Below are 16,487 nucleotides of genomic sequence, written 5' to 3'. Positions count from 1 at the left end.
TTTCCCCCCCCCTCAGCCACCGCCGCGGGTGATGCACCGCGTCCTGCCCGCCCGGTGGGGTCGGGGGGACCAAAATGGAGGGGCGCCGAGGCGCTTTGTCTTCCCGGGACTCGCCTCCGCCCCGGGCGGCTCTGCCTTTCAGCCCCAACTTTTCCCCCAGCCCTTGTGCTTCCGAGCTCTTCCTGCCCTCTGCGCTCCCGGTGCAGTGTTGGGACCAGCCGGGTGCCCCACTTCTCCTCCCCTGCAGCTCTAAGGAGAGTCTTCATTTAGTATTATTTTCGTAGGAGAGTGGGGGTTTTTTTAACAAAAAGAGGCTCTCTTGCCTTCCACCACATGGAGTCTGTGCTTGCCTGGGTAGTCGTGGGGCTCTGGAAATAAGACCTAGCGTGTTTAAAGAGTCTGTTGAGACAGCTTTTCAGAAAGTCGGGAGGAGACTTGAATGGGTTTCAGGATATCGTGGGTTTAGGTTTGACTAGCTGCTTGCATTAATGCCACCATAGGACTTCGGCTCTTTAATTTGTAACACATGGTGGCTTTTTAGGTGTGAATAGCAGTTTGGGTTTTGGTGTTTTAGACAGTCTGTGGAAGGTCTTATTGTCTTGTATTGGTAGTGCTTTGCATTGAAAAGAGTTGTATGGGATTTTCTCAATCAAAGGAAAACCTAGAAGTTGCAGGGGGTGTCTTCAGCATCATCCTTTCAGTTGCAGCAGTCGGCACCGCACTAGAATTCATGAACGATCTTAGGGCAAAAGGCTGAGAAGTAGCCAATGACAGATTTTCTTCCAGACATCAAGAAAAATCATAATTATTTAGAGAAGGAAGCTAGCCCGATCCAGCCTCATTTCACATATATCAGGGCAGGCATCTCATCTGGACTTACGCTTAAAGAGCTTGGTCAGGGATTTAACTTTTTTCTATTTGGCACAAAGTCATCTGAGATATTGCTGAGACAAATGGTGAAGAAATCAGCTATATTACACCCTTACAAGATTTTTGTTTGTGTAATAGCTTGGGTAGCAAAAGGTCAGGCAGAGGAACAATAGTGCTACTCTAGAAATTATTCGGAGTTAAAAATCCTGTAGAAGTATTATGGGATTATTGAACTAGAATAAGTAAAAGTAAATAGGGCTTTTCCTCTGATCCGTTTTGCGGTTTGCCTGTTACCAATTAAACTGCCCTGGTTTAAATTATTTAAAGGCTTCCCTTCATAAATTTAGACCAGGATTTTCCTGAAACTCTAGTACTACGATTTGTAGATGTCAGGTCCTGTATGTTGTATGTTTGGTGACATATTAATACATACTCAGTTTTACTGCAGTTATTAGTTACAGTTCTTACTTGATTTTCCCTAGCGTACCTAGTGCATTTTTCTCAAGGTTCTTAATGTCAAAAACGTGGAATAATGGAGTAATTCTAGAAAGAGAGCTGAATTATTTTATTTGTTGAAAGTTTCAAAAAGTAGTAAGATGTACTGTGGTAATGTTATGTTCTTACCCAGCTTATATCAGTAACAATCAGACATTTGGAGGAGATGAGAGTTCATAAAACAGGCTTCAGGTTTACTGACAAGATCTTTTAAGAGGTGGTTCACGCAGCTAAAGATGTTACCTGAGGTTTCATCAGCTGCCAGAACTGAAATGAAATTTTTTCCTTTATTGACATTTCAGCTGGGATTTTGTATTCCTTGAGGCCATGATTGTCTTTCAATATTTAAAACAATTGCCAATGTTAGTAACCTATGCGAGTACTACTTTTATTGCTTATTAAATGTCTGTTATAAACATCTTTGCCAGACAGAGTAATGATTGACCTTTGTGGCAGTCTGTCATTTTTATACTTTTTCCCCAGAAAGGGCAAAATGATACTGCATTTTAGCAAACGCTGCATTTTTGATAGAGTGCTAAATTGTGAATTACTGTGCAAATGCCATTCTGTTGTTGTTTAAAATTTACTTGACTCATCCTTTCCCTGAGATTAATAATTTCTGTCTGGCCAGGTAGGTGACAGGGCTGAACTTCCAAGGTGGAGAGCTGCATGGTATTAAATGGAGGGAAAAAAAAAAAACAAACGAACTGAAGTATGTGTAAGGATTCTCACCCTATTTAGACTTGCAGCAACCAAGAAATTATTTCTCAGTGCTGTTCTGGTAGAACTGCATAATGTCAGTTATACAAAGTCTGGTGTGCCTGTACCAGAACTCTGTTTCAAGTCATACCCTTTAGAGACAACGTTGTGCACAGATTAAGATCATACTCAAGCATGAAAACACCGCGAAATCTGTTTTAATAATCTTCTCACAATCTGAGTTGCCCAAATCCTTGTGCAAGCTTTAATTTTTAGAGCCATGTGGTATTTCGTTACAGCTGTCTTTAAACTGCATACTTAGGTATTTTTATAACAGTTAACTTCAGGTGATTTTGCTAGTAAAATGCAAAGGAGATGAACGGGGGGGCATTATCCCTTCCTTTTTAAAGGTAACAAATTCAAGTAACATATTAAGGACATAGCTCATTAAATACTTCAGTGAGAAAACACAGTTAAGTAGGTATTTGTGTTTTATACCGTGCCTTAGAATTGCAGTGTTGGAAGAGCCCAAGAGAGCTATGCCTGTAGTGAATCTGGTCTGATGGTCAAGGTAAAGTGGTTAAAGGGTGAATAATAAATCACTCTCACTTTTGTTCTTAATATAGGGTATTAATAATGTATTTGTGAGGGGGTTTTGCTTTCTATCCTGCCTTCTCTGATCAGATGACATTATTCTTTCTTTTCCCCCAAATAGTTGATATTTTCCCACCCACGTTAGTCTAGTTTGCTGAAATTATTAGTTCATTCTTTAAAGGGCCTGGAAGTATATATTTAGCTTCTCATTCAAAGGTAAATATTTGAAGAGTTTCTTGCTCCAAATGTTGATAGTACAGGGTCACTTGGCATTAAAATGTCACAAAAACCATTTTTCAGTAACATTGTTCTTAACCTTGGAAAGCCGTTCAATGAAAACATTGAACATACTGATCTTTTTTTCTGTAATTGAATTTATTTGTTGCCTTCTTTACTAATGAGGGTTTTGTTCTGCTGGGAACAGTTTCATGAGTACAGGTTGTCTAGTTTTGTCACTCTTAGTTGCTGTACTAAATTTTTATGGGAATAAGGCTTCTAAAGTATAGTAAATGACAGTATCCTGCGCTGAGTATCAAAGTTTCCAGAGTATCCTTGATAGTGGATAAAGGTTCAAATATTTATGGAACTAACTTGACTGAGCAGTAAAGAGGGACGTGAGAGCAGATTGCTCTTCTTTTAGGAGGAGTACTGTAGGCAGTAACTTGATGGTTCTGAGCTTGCTAAGTCAAAACTGGCAGTAGACATGAAGGTGCTAGAAAAGCTTCCTGTAAGGTGAAAAATCAGTGGCATCTGGATGGTCATGAAAAGGGTTCCAGGAAATGGCAGAATTCCTGCTCAGCTCCAGGTAAAGAATGAGTGACAAATCCCAAGATGCCCCGAGTGTGAGCATGGCTTCCTTTCCATGTCATGTCAGGTGGTGTTCCTATAACCTGAGCCCTTTATCGCTTTCCTTTATCTAGTGTTTGGCAGCTTTTTGCAGATAAGTAGGGTCTGGTTTGGAAGTGGAGCTCGTAGTAACATATCTAGAAAAGAGGATTGAAATGTGTTAGTCTTACCACGGTAATGATAAATAACAGGGTAAAATAACACAAGTTCAGTATATATGAGTGGAACCCAAGTTGAACTGTTTCTGAAAATAATTTCTGTGCTGCAGCCTCTGCAAACACTATTAACAAGAAATTAAGTAGTGAATGGAGGCTGCTTTGGATAAATCCATGAGAGGCTAGAATGGTGGTAACCATTCTGAAAGCTGAAATCCTGGTTGGTGCACTAAAATCACCAAAAAGACTCCAAACCCTCAAACTTTCCAGTTTATACACCCACAGATTTCTATTCCCAGTAAAGCCTGTTGTATGGCTGTCAAGGAGATATTCTCTCAAATTTGCTTTAAATGGGGAAAAAGTATCATCCAGTTATTAAAAGTAGTTGAGTCAAAGAGTGTGGATAAACTTTTGCTGACAACTATTTCTTACAAATGCAATTCTATGATTTTTCTCTTTTAACCTTTCTGCAAAATACAGCATCGATTGGGTCTGAAGGCTTGTTTTCTGTTTTGCTTCATATACTGAGATAAGCCTCTGTCTGATTGTCACAGATGTTAGTCTGAAATGTGGTCAGATTTCACTCGTTGATGAGTTGGGAAACTGTGATAAAGTTTCTGACAGACAAGCAGTGTTCGTTGACCTCAAACCATATAACTTTCCATAGTTCATGTAGCTTAATGCTAATTGTTTCCTGCCATGTTGCAGCAGTTTCTAATAATGGGAAATAGGAGCTCTACATTTGGAAGACAAGGAATAGATTCCTGTTACTGCTGTGGATTCAAGTAAGTCAGATTCTGTGTGTTGCCCAGTCAGTGGAGGAATTTGTCATCTCTTGAGTATTTGTGATCACCGTGAGTACCCGTTGCGTTGCTACGTAGCTTTCCAGTGTGGAAGTATTTTACAGGCTAAAAATTTTGCAGTTGTGTAGAATCTTCTGTTTGATAATGCTGCTATGAATTTTTGTCATACTAAAAAGTAGACTAGAACTTTTTGAGGGCTTGGGCACTGAGGAATTGCTTTTCAGTTTGTTGTGAATTTGAAATGATCTGATCAAAGTTGGTAGTGCCTGCAGTAAAGTAAAACCTTTTTTACTTCAACTGCTTTCAAGTTATTTATTCCCTTTGTGCCTATAGTGCAAAACTGAATGTGAAACTGTCATCAGGAACTGCTAAAAACAAGATTAAAAACAACCTGCAGTATTTTTGGAAGCATGTCTAGGATTTCAGACATCTTAATGTAAAATATAGTAAAACTGAGGGACTTAAGCCAAAAAATCAACTGACCTGCTGAGACACTATTTTCTTTAAAACATTCAGTACGAGAACTTGATTCTGGTACTTTGACAGCATTTCAACTGCTGCTTTTAATGTCATACTGAAGAAAAATGAGATGTTTGGATCACTGAAATTTCTAATTTACGAATTTTCTACTATTTTTGACTACTTTCCTAAGTAGTGCTTTTAATATTAACCTTGAGTGAGGTAATATACTCAGTTTTATAAAAGCATTTGCCTTCATTGAAGGGTTGTGTGGCACCAAATTGAGTATTGGGAACTGCTAGAGGTGGGGTGGGGTGTGGTGTAGAAGTCTTGTACTCTCCATGCATGTGGTCTTCTGACTGTTGTATGCTCTAGATCCCACAGTTCTTGACCCATTTATCCTTCACGAAGAAATGTCTAAAAGTTAGCCTAGATGTCAGGTGCTTTTTTAACTTCAGGCAGCTGCAGCTACCTTTGTACTAGCTCTGTTTGCTTGCACGGTTCTTGCTGCTCTTCCTTTTCTGCCCTTTTCCCCCTCTGCTGGGTGTCTGTCGTACTGCACTCACCTCTGTTTATAACTTAAATTTTAGAGTTGGTATCTGTTGTTTCCAGCAGTTTTCCTCCTTGTCTTGGAAGACAATGTTAATTTTAATAATTGGAACCTATGTTCAAGTCAGTACCTCTGCAGCGATCATTCCAGGCTCCAGGGAGGGAGCTTTCCTGTAGTCTTTTCCATCCAGTGGAAAGCTTATTTTTCCAAAACTTCTCTTGCTTGTACAGTGGAGAAGATTTTACATGTTAGAAGACTGCCCAGACTGGACACTGAAATTCAGGCTCTTGAAAATTATGTTTAAGAACAGGAGCATATCTGCCTAAAAGAGGCTGAGAATACATTACTGTCTGGAAGTAGTGCAGCAGTATGTCGAGACAAGACATAAATAAAATATTATTTGAAATGGGCTGACTTTTTTCCTCGACTGATTAATCTTTAGCTTGTTCTGCTGTCAGTTCCAGACTGTCATTTCTGAGAGGTTGTGGGGTTTTATGCATCGAAAGAACAAATGTGCATGTACAGTACTGTTGAACTGCTCCTTTGACTTTCTGACCAAGCTGCCAGTTAGTTTCGTACTGTCTGATCTCTACAAGCCGAGTTGTTTTGCTCCAAAGCAGAGAAAAGAAACCGTAAACACAACATATTTTTTTGTAGTGTATTATTTTTGCCTTTCTTAGTGAGACTAAGTAACTTGAAGGCTCAAGCAGAGAAACCTTCTAAGAAGTCATTCAGCCTGAGCATTCTGTGTTTCCTTGCCAGCTCTTTCATCGTGGATGAGAAAATCCTTGTACTAAAAATACAGATTTCTCAAACTAACATGCGCTTCTGCATATTTGATTCTCCTGAAGACAAAAATACTTTTTTTCCAACTTTCCAGGATATATAGGTCAATGTTAGAAGAAATTAAACACTCTTCTTTCTTCTGTGCCAATTCCATGTTGGACAAAAGTGGTCAAAATGTCACGGCCAGGCAGTGTGCTGCAGAACCGAGTCACGTCCTGTTCTTTCATCCTTCTGGGGTCTGTGCTAGTGAGTTTGTGAACTGCAACAAACCATTTTATCTTGTCAAGGTTTTCTACAAGCAGAGGACTAAAACTGCATGAAGATTATACTGGTTCAGTGAAAATATATTGGAGAAACATAAACTTGTATCTGAAACAGTCAGTTTTGCGATTTTCATTTAATCTTCAGCAAAAATGAATGCATATGCTTTATTCATGAGCTTTAGTGACTCAGTGCATGACATAGTCTGTATAATATTTTATACTTTTTAATTTATGGATCTGAGATACAGGCTTTGGTTTTAGCAATTTCTAACACGACCAAATCATGGAAAGTTAGATTTTTGGCTTCTCTGGAAACTAAATACAAGTATATCGTATTATGTCAAAAACAAAGGTTAGTTGTAAAATTTAAGAGTAGGGGGAAAATTAACAGTCATAATTCAGCCATCTGATCACTTTATTCTGTAAATTTCTGTTCCTTTATTGCTTCTGGATATTTGGCATTTTGAGTAACTTGTTCCTTGCTCAAGAGCATTTGGAAAATTACTGTATAGATGAAAAAATTACTGTGTGGATGAAAAGCCTCATGCGTGATAAACTGCTGTGACAAAGATTTAACTTTCATTTATATGCTTCATTACTTCGAATATTTTAATGGAAGAGATGAAGTTTAGTGGTAATTCCAGTGTTGCCATGTAATGTCAGCGTTAAGTGATAATACACAGGCAGTGAATGAAAAGGAGCATGTATTGCTTGGAAGGTAACATTGTTAAAGCCATGACTTTTGACCTACAATTAATGTCACTGTCAGTATACGTGGCACTCTGAACTAAAGCTTAATTTTGGAGCTTGTTTGAGGAGAGGTGGTGTGTGTTAGGGTATTGTCACTGGTTCTGTAGGGCAGGCTGTGCCACCCTGACTAGGGTCTGTCTCTGTGGTGGGGTCAGTATGCAGGGTAGGGTTGTGGTGGTGGTAACACCCGATGTGCTCGTAGCAATTGGGTCCAGTGACACTTGATTTTATGGATGGATATTACGCAACCATTATATCATTCCTGGTCTAGATAAGACGCATGCTGACTGAACAATGTTTTCTACTCTTGAGTGGAGTCTTGTACATCTGTGCTAATGAGAAATTGTAATCCCTTTGGAACACAACCGCTTCTGTTCCTGCTCTTTGTGAAACGTGTCCCCTGTCCCCCCACTGTCCCCCCAGCCTTTCCTGCTGCAGTTCTCACGTCTTGATTTCATACAGCGTGGGGCCCACAGCAACAGTACGGAGACTTGAGTCATCTGTAGCTTCCAGAGTTCTCTGAGGTTAAACAATATCAAGGGAATTTGACTGAAATGGAATCTAAAAAGCTGTTTATGAATTCAGGAAAATAACATTACATTGGTTCTTGTATTTGAAAGGATTCAGGGCTTGTTGCTTGCGTTTTTGTTTTGCAACAAAAGACTAAGCTTTTCTGGATAAGAGCATAGATTCTTCAGTCTCAATGCCATACAAGTTGTATGCTTGAAGTTGCCCATCAAGGCAACAATACTAGTGCAATGATTTGTTTCTGGAGGTGTTGTCAAGAGTGTTTCCAGGCATCTGAGGCTAAAGTTTTGAGGTCATTCAGCTTTGTGGCTAAGTCAATGGGTTATGTTGTAGAAGACGACTGCTCTTGTTCCATAATCTTACTGGAATTTGCTACAGGTGTTTTTTTTGCTTCAGCCTTATCAGTGTTCCATGTTGTCACTGTTTTGACATCAAATAAAAATACAATAAGCTTCATCAGTAATGGCATAATCACATTTTTTTTATTTAGTCTTATCCTAACCCTCATAAATGCTGTTGCATGGAGTTTAGTCATAATTTAGTTCTGTGGCATTGCTGCCACAGAAATGTCCTTTGTATTTCTGGGCAACAGAAATGGGAGGGTGGTGGTGATAGATAAATGGAGGGAAAGATATGCTGGTGACTGTAGAAACTTGTTCACACCAAGCTGATGTCGTTGTCCAGACTAGGAAAGCAAGCTTCCAGGGACATCCAAGGCAATCAGCAGCTGAATTGTTGAATGGTTGCAGGGGGAGAGATTGAAGCAGTAATGCAGGGGTGAAGGATTGGGGTGGGGGGAAGTGGTCTGAGGCTGGGAGATAGATCTCCTACTAGCTGGTCTTTGACTGTGCTCCGAGGCAGTGGTAAGGAGAGCTGTTTTGTCTTGTGATCCAAAACGTTTCCTCACGTGTAATTCTGACCTTCCAATCATAGGCTTATTTTTCTTGAATGTTTGTGAACAACAGTGTAGAATGGGGCAGTACAGTATTTATTGGTACTGTAGTCTTGTTTGCCTTGGGCAAGGTTATGTGATAGTTTAGAGAAGCTTGCACATTTGAGCTACAATGTTGATGATTAAAAGGGAGACTTCCTTTTCTCAAGTTCAGACAGCTTTCCAGAGAACAAGTGTGTAACTGCTTCATGTAAAAAAAAAAAATATATATATATATATATATATATAGCCACATTATCCAAGATGGGTTTTATAACAAAATAGAACAACACTGATGCTATTTAAAATGTGACATTTACCGGGGGAAGCGTTGAGCTGTGAATTCTGTTAAATGAAAGTAACATACAACTGAAACAGAACACGCTACCCTTTCTGTGGTAACATGGAATTGCACTTTCATCTCAGCAGACTGATATTACCCTGTTATCATTCTGTGTTACAGTGGCATTTAGTCAGGCTCTTAAAATAACACTAGAGTTATTGTTGATTTTGATTACTGACTTCTGACTCCTTCCAACAGTGCGAGGATCAAAACCAGGCAAAAATGTCCAACTTCAAGAGAATGAAATTAGAGGACTCTGCTTGAAATCCAGAGAAATCTTTCTGAGTCAGCCTATTCTATTAGAACTTGAAGCTCCACTGAAAATATGTGGTGAGTATTCTGATTTTGATTTGATGCTTGGGGAGGGTGGCGTGTCAGGTAAATGCAGATCTTAAGCAGAGAACAAATGCTAGATGCTACTTTCACTTATTAACAGTGGAACTAGTAAACTATTGTAACGAAAGGGAAAATAAAACCCTGATGGATTTTTAGGATGGAGGAGTGGGGAGGAGGTAACAAACATGGAAACTGGAGAGCAAAATAATCCAAAATCCAGTTTCACCGGGTCCCTTGGGAAGGGGATTCACATGAAGTTTTGGAAAGGAGTTTTTGTATCAGTAAAATAATTTGTGGCCCAGTCATGACTGAACAAGGGGAAACAAAGGAGAATTGCAGTAGCTTATTGTAGTTGCGAATTCAGAGTTGAACAGTGCTTTGACAGTATTTTTAAATCCTGCTGGAAACTGAAATTTCTGTACTGCTTCTTGGAATTACTTTCTAGTTTGGTTTCACCATACTTGTGCACTGTGGTGCTCCTTTTGCACACACAGACATGTCTAGTTATGCTAAAAGAATGAAGAATGCCAAAATAAAAGCTTCAGTAAATGCACTTTTATAAGCTTCCAGCAAACAGTATTTTATCCTACTCTAACACTGAGGATATGCTTCAAATTGAAGTAGTGTGTTCAATATTTATAACATTGGTAGTCTAAAATCATGATTTAGTGTTCTGCTTGTCAGAAACAAACCCATGATTTAAACCAAAGGCAGAAATACCAATTTCATTTTCGATACAACTTCACTGCTAGAATCTGAATTACCGAGTGCTTCAAGAAAACACCAGATACTGTACAAAGGAAAGCAAATTCCCCAAGTGGTTGGTTTTTTCTGTCAATATTACTAATGCTGTGTAGAATTACCAAGAATGAGGTAAAGATTCCTGATCTCACAGCCACTAGTCAAGTAAAGGATTTGACTCGATGTTGGATTTTCATTTGGACATGCAGTTGCTTTCTTGGAGTCTTGATTTTTTTTTTTTAACATGCATATGAATATTTTTAAGTAGCTACATACTTCATCTTAATGCAGTTAACCACTGCATTACTTAGATATCTAACTTCAGAATGTGATAATTTGTACAGATTAAGATAAACTGTAATTTTTAGTTAGGTTGTAGGCAGTATCTAACCGCAAGCTCTTTTTTTTTTTTCTGAAGTGTCGTTCATTTGTTCTTTCTCTAGAATCAAAGAATGTATCAAAGGGTCACTTATGTCTCTTCTGAACACTCTTCACAGGTGACATCCATGGACAGTACTATGACTTGCTTCGACTCTTTGAATATGGAGGTTTTCCACCAGAAAGTAACTACCTGTTCCTTGGTGATTATGTTGACAGAGGAAAACAGTCTTTAGAAACAATTTGTCTACTATTAGCCTACAAAATTAAATACCCAGAGAATTTTTTCCTCCTCAGAGGCAACCACGAATGTGCCAGCATCAACAGAATTTATGGGTTTTACGATGAATGTAAGTAATGCAGATGTGTGTGTCTTTGGCTTGGGAGAGCAGGGTAAGAGGTGCTGGTGTAGCAGTGTTAGATGATTCTTTCCTCACTTGCAGCCCTGTGTGCACTTCAGGGGGGCCCTTGGCCTATTTTAGGAAAGATTTGGAGTCTGATCCTCACAGTACAAAGCAGCGTGCAAGTGGGTAATTTTAGTTACTGGCTGCTATGTTAATTAACGGTTCTCACTGGAACATATTGTTAAAGTTCTCAGGATAAGGTCATTTAATGAGAGATGAGAGAATTTTACTTGATGTGCTTTACAGAAGTTCACCTCTTTCATCTGAGGGGTGATGATGATGTATACTTGAGTTATAAATTGGAGAATGGGCTGGTCTTTTCTGTGGTTATAGTACAGTGCTTGCAATCTATTTCATGTTAAGACCTGTAACTCTGTAATGTTAAAAACTAAAAAAAAGACTTTGCCATCTCTGTATGCAGTCCTGCTGTATTGTGTGCTGTTGCTTTGGCCAAAACTGCTATTTCCTTTCATAAATGAGGCAAAGCATGTGTGCAGCCTTCAGTGTGGTGTGTGCTTGGATTGAGCACCAGGTGCTTTGCTCTTTTAGTAAGTAGTTTCAGCTGCAGAAGTTGTTACTTGAACTATTGTCAGCCTTTTAAGGAAAAAATGTGCTTGTGTTTGGCATCATGCAGTTAAGTCACTGCAGAGTGCATTGAAGTCTGTTGTGATGGAAACTTATATGTAGACCTTACTTTAACATGAGTAGTTTTGCTGTAAAGTAGAAATGTATGTTTATGTTTCGAAGGATGTGACTTGATAAATCCAGATAATGTAGAGGAGATTAAACTGTTAATTGTGCAGCGAAGCTTTCTCACAACCTGTGTTGTAGGACATACTTGGCTTGTAGCTTACAAGATGTACTCTCCATGTCTTGTTCTCCTTCAGCAAGGAAACAAAGATGTGTGGTATTTGAGTTGACTCCTCAGAAATTAATCATGGGCTTAGTCATATATTGCAAATATCAGGGTTCATATCAGTTAGGAGAGTCCCTTTGAAAGTAAAACTGTAGCAGTTTCATTTTTCAGTCCTGTTTCTTTGCCTAGAGAGACTTCATGTGGTAAAGCAGTAGCAGGAGTTTAAAGAAAATCTGCTTTCCAAGCATTGCTGTCTTCTGAAGAAAACAGCAAATGGCACGATTTTCTGAAATGGATCAAATTCATCAAGGGATGATTTTCCAAAGCAGAGTTGGGGCTGGAGAGGTGGACAGACTTGTGCTCTCCTCAGAGCTGCTTTGGAGTGCCCTGCCACACTTTGCAACTGTTTTATAAGCCAGTATGTCAGTGAGTATCAGAGAAGATAAATTGTGTAGATGCTTTAATGCTAACTTCTTGCAAGTCTTAGTAAATTTAAGGCAGCCATGTTAGGTTTGTCGTAGTTGTGTGAGAAAAGCGTACTGACTTTTTTCCTCCAAAATGTCTCCTAGGTAAGAGAAGATACAATATTAAGCTGTGGAAAACCTTCACAGACTGTTTTAACTGTTTACCGATTGCAGCTATTGTGGATGAGAAAATATTCTGCTGTCATGGGGGTAGGTAACAGTTCCTTAGTTGATATTTGAGAAACTGTAATATTCCAGTATCAGTCATGGCAATTTCATGTTTATGTTGCTGAAACTTCAGAACTTCAGGGTTTTTCTCTGCCTTGGTTAATGTATGAGATAGGGTGGAGCTTGATTAGTGTCAGTTCTGTGAATCAGTGAGCTGGTAGTTTTGTAACTTCAGCCACAACGATCTGCTTTTCCTTTTATACCAAAAAGCATATTTAATAGCCTCTCCTTTCGAGTAAAGAATCCTCTGAGGTTTTTTTAAACTTCTATGATTAGGAATTTTATGTACATATGTTTTCATAGAATGGTTTGGGTTGGAAGGCATCTTCAAAGATCATGCGGTAGAATCCACCCAGCCATGGGCAGGGCCATCCTTCTCTAGATCAGGTTGCTCAAAGCCCCATCCGACCTGACAGGTTTGGACTTTGATTTGTAGAAATTAGCTCCGTTATTGCTGTGTGATACCTCCTTCGTGCAGCTTTTCAAAGTAATAGAAGACATATTGCACCTTAAATGTTTTATCACTTGCAAGTAATTACAGTTGCCTGAGGAGACACATCAGTGAAGAATGGTATGAGGTTGGTTTGATACTGTATTTCATCTTACTAGGCCTGATCATTCAAATAAATATACCCTGCAATTTCTAGTATTAATGCCTCTCTTACTTAACAGCTCTTTTAACAGACACTTGCAAAATGTTACAGTGAGATTATTGTAATCCTGTCAAATGTGGAAATGGCTTTGCTTATCTTGCTTCCAGTAAATCTTCTAGAAACTGACTTGTCTACTGTTACAAAAGCTTTAAAACAAATGCTGGATGAAAAAAAAAGTTCTGTTGATTGCCATTGAACTACATAAAATTGCAACCATTAGTTTGAATACAAATTGTTTTTGTCTTGAATTAATACCTCAGTCTCGCAGAGCAAAATTGAACTAAAATATGAACTGCATGTGCCTTAACTCTGAACAGGTTTGTCACCAGACCTGCAGTCCATGGAACAGATCAGACGAATTATGCGTCCCACTGATGTACCAGATCAAGGTCTACTTTGTGATCTCTTGTGGTCTGACCCTGACAAGGATGTCTTGGGATGGGGTGAAAATGACAGAGGAGTGTCCTTCACGTTCGGCGCTGAAGTGGTTGCTAAGTTTCTCCATAAACATGATTTGGATCTCATATGTAGAGCTCATCAGGTATTATAATTTTTACATTAAACAGTAGAATAATCTAGGATCAGAGGGACCAGAGGTGGTCACCTGGTCCAGCCCTACGCACGTGTACTCAGCACGGGACAAACCAGTCTAAGCCCGAGTCACTGAGGATCTTGTCCAGCCGAGTTTTAAATATCTGCAAGGATCAAGCTTCTGCTATCTCTGAACAACTTGTCCCAGTGTTTAACAACCCTTGTAATGAACACTTTTTTCTCAATACATATAAACTGTGGCTCTTGATTGCTGAACAAGATTGTCTTGAACCTAGCTGAAATTTGTCATTCCTAAATGGACTCTGTTGCTGAACTGGATCCTGCCATGGTCTTCCTGGTTTGGTAGAAAAGTTTGGAACTTGTGCTCCTTAGATGTAGCCAGTTTTTTTGCTGCTGGCTCTGTTAAAGCTGCTTCACACCTTGGCAGGAAGAAGTTAACCTGGTCTAATATTTCTGCTTTTCTCTCTAAAGGTTGTTGAAGATGGATATGAATTTTTTGCAAAAAGGCAATTGGTAACACTCTTCTCTGCCCCAAATTACTGTGGAGAATTTGATAATGCAGGTGCCATGATGAGCGTGGATGAAACTCTAATGTGCTCTTTTCAGGTATGGTGTCTGAAGGTTTTACCTCCTAGCTAGTGTAGTCACACTTCAAATTTGTTCTATTTTAACTCGATAGTTTACTGTTACAAAACCATAATGCTTGTTTCAAATAGAGCTTTACAGGTACCACGTGGAGTGGTATCTGCGGTTGCCCTCGTGTCTTCAAAAATGTGATAAGCCTGTGCCGGTGTGAGTCAGTGAACTGTTTTAGCCTGGAATTAAATCATCCAAGCAAATCTCAGGGCTGTTAACCGCTTCCCCTGGCAGGGGCTCTCCGATCCGCGGCTCTGAGCCCTGTCACAGCTCTGAGCAGGAGACACGTTTATTTCTTGGCGTGTTTATGACTTTACTAGTGAATTTTACTAGTGAATGAATTGACTGTAAGAAAGCTAAAACTTTCTGCTAAATGACTGAACTGTCTTTTCAGATTTTGAAACCTGCAGAGAAAAAGAAGCCCAATTCCAGCAGACCCGTAACGCCTCCCAGGGGTATGATCACAAAACAAGCAAAGAAATAGTCACTTTGGCACTGCCTTGCTGGGACTTGTATTATAGTATATAACCTCCATTTTTAAAACTGTATGTGTACTGTTCAGCTTGCTCAAAATAGATACTGTGTTTGTGGTTTTCCTTTTGATTTGATGAATGGCATTTGCTGGTTGTAACAGCGAATGAAAGACTTTTCTCCCTCCCAGGAAAAGAGTTTTAAACTTTCCTTTCGTTGGTGTTACAGCTGTACACTCCACAGCATCCTCTTCTGTCATTATGGGTAATAATTGTACAACTGACTTTCTGGATCTGTACAATGAGTAGTGTAAATGCTTGTTTTCTTCTTTAGGATCTAAAGAGGGCACTAGTGTGCTGTGAGAGTAGAAATTTGTTACTGTCAGAAATCGCATACTGTTTATACAAACCACTGTGAACTTTTTTTACGTTGAATTTTGTTTTAAAGGGATTGCTTTTCTTTTAATGTCTTGTCATGTACACGTTAGTTTTATTGCCGTCAACATTAGAAATAACCTTCGACCTTGCCAGCATCACTGGTATGATGTATATTTAAATTCAGACACGCATCCTGCTCCGTATACATCAAATGACAATTAAAGCCATTATTTTAAGTGTTTGTGTCTCTTTCCTGAAGCCAAAGTTCGCTTAGAAAACTGTTCGTACACGACCCACCACACTGAGTTGGCAGAGCTCTCCGTTCACGCCTTCCTCCTGGAGATAAAAGGAAGTCCTGACTCAAAATAGCAAGTAGAAATGCTGTGCTGTTTGTTCTATTCCTGGTCAAAAAGTAAACACATTTTTGTACAGTTTCCGTCTGTTCGATCAAGTGGACCGTTTCGCAGTGGCATCAGTCCTGCGGCAGAAAGCTGGACGTTACGCAAATGGTTCTAGATCTTCCTGAATGGTTTTGTGCATTTTAGCCTAAAGACTTTGTTCTACAAAGAAGCCTAGAAAATAGCTTGATAAGCCAACCAGAGGTGATCTTGATCACCGGTTTATATAAATCTCTCACAGAATCTTGTTTTTTAAAAACTGTTAATCTTTTTTGAACGGATAACAGTGTACAAATACCATGTAGTGAAAAATCACTTATTAAATGAAGAAATTGTTAAATCTTCTCAGCGTCAGTTTATCACAACGTATACACTACTGCTATCAGAGGACCTGACTTAGATAAATAAATTGTTCTGGAAACCCACGGATTCTCGGTTTGGATTTGTCCAAGGTCTGGTTTTAAACAGGAGCGTTGGATTCCGGAGTGTGGAGCTTTAATGCAGGAGGGGTTTGAGCGGGGCTCACCTGTGCTGCCCCCACTGCTCTGGGACCCTGGGCCTAGGAGCTGAGCACAAAACCCAGTTTCCTCTGGTCCTTAATTAATGAAATGTAAATTCTTGGTGAGGCAGGAGAGTCCCGTGACATTCCCCTCTGCCCCATGGGAAACGCTGCAGGAAGTCAAAGGAGGCGGCTTGTCCAGCACCCGCTGCCCCTTCCCAACCAGCCACCGAGACAAATTTGCACCCGCTGGCCTCTGCTTAGGCCGAAATGCCCTGCTCAGCTAAGCCCAGCTTATCTTCTGGAGCGAGCTGAGCTGCTTTGTGATGTAATCGCATCCTCTAGGCTGTGTCCAGCATTGATTTTAGTTTTCTGATGCATTTCTCTGCCAAATCAAAGAGCCTTTTTTCCTACTCTGAAGA

At 39.6% G+C, this 16,487-nt stretch overlaps 1 protein-coding gene across 1 annotated transcript; it reads left to right on the top strand.

The window, feature by feature from the left end:
* Positions 1–3,342: 3,342 nt before the first annotated feature.
* On the top strand, positions 3,343–15,991 carry PPP1CC (protein phosphatase 1 catalytic subunit gamma; the record flags this gene model as incomplete). The annotated part of the gene is made up of 7 exons (XM_026859832.1): positions 3,343–3,463; positions 9,271–9,402; positions 10,647–10,877; positions 12,357–12,461; positions 13,450–13,673; positions 14,156–14,290; positions 14,715–15,991. Coding segments are annotated over 7 exons (1,038 nt in total), but the record flags the coding sequence as incomplete, so codon positions are not given.
* Between the last annotated feature and the right edge of the window lie 496 nt (positions 15,992–16,487).

This window comes from Athene cunicularia, assembly GCF_003259725.1.
Source record: "Athene cunicularia isolate RWA chromosome 15 unlocalized genomic scaffold, athCun1 chr15_part1, whole genome shotgun sequence".
Lineage (NCBI taxonomy): Eukaryota > Metazoa > Chordata > Aves > Strigiformes > Strigidae > Athene > Athene cunicularia.
Note: the sequence above shows the minus strand (reverse complement) of the source record. Positions and strands in the feature narration are given on the sequence as shown.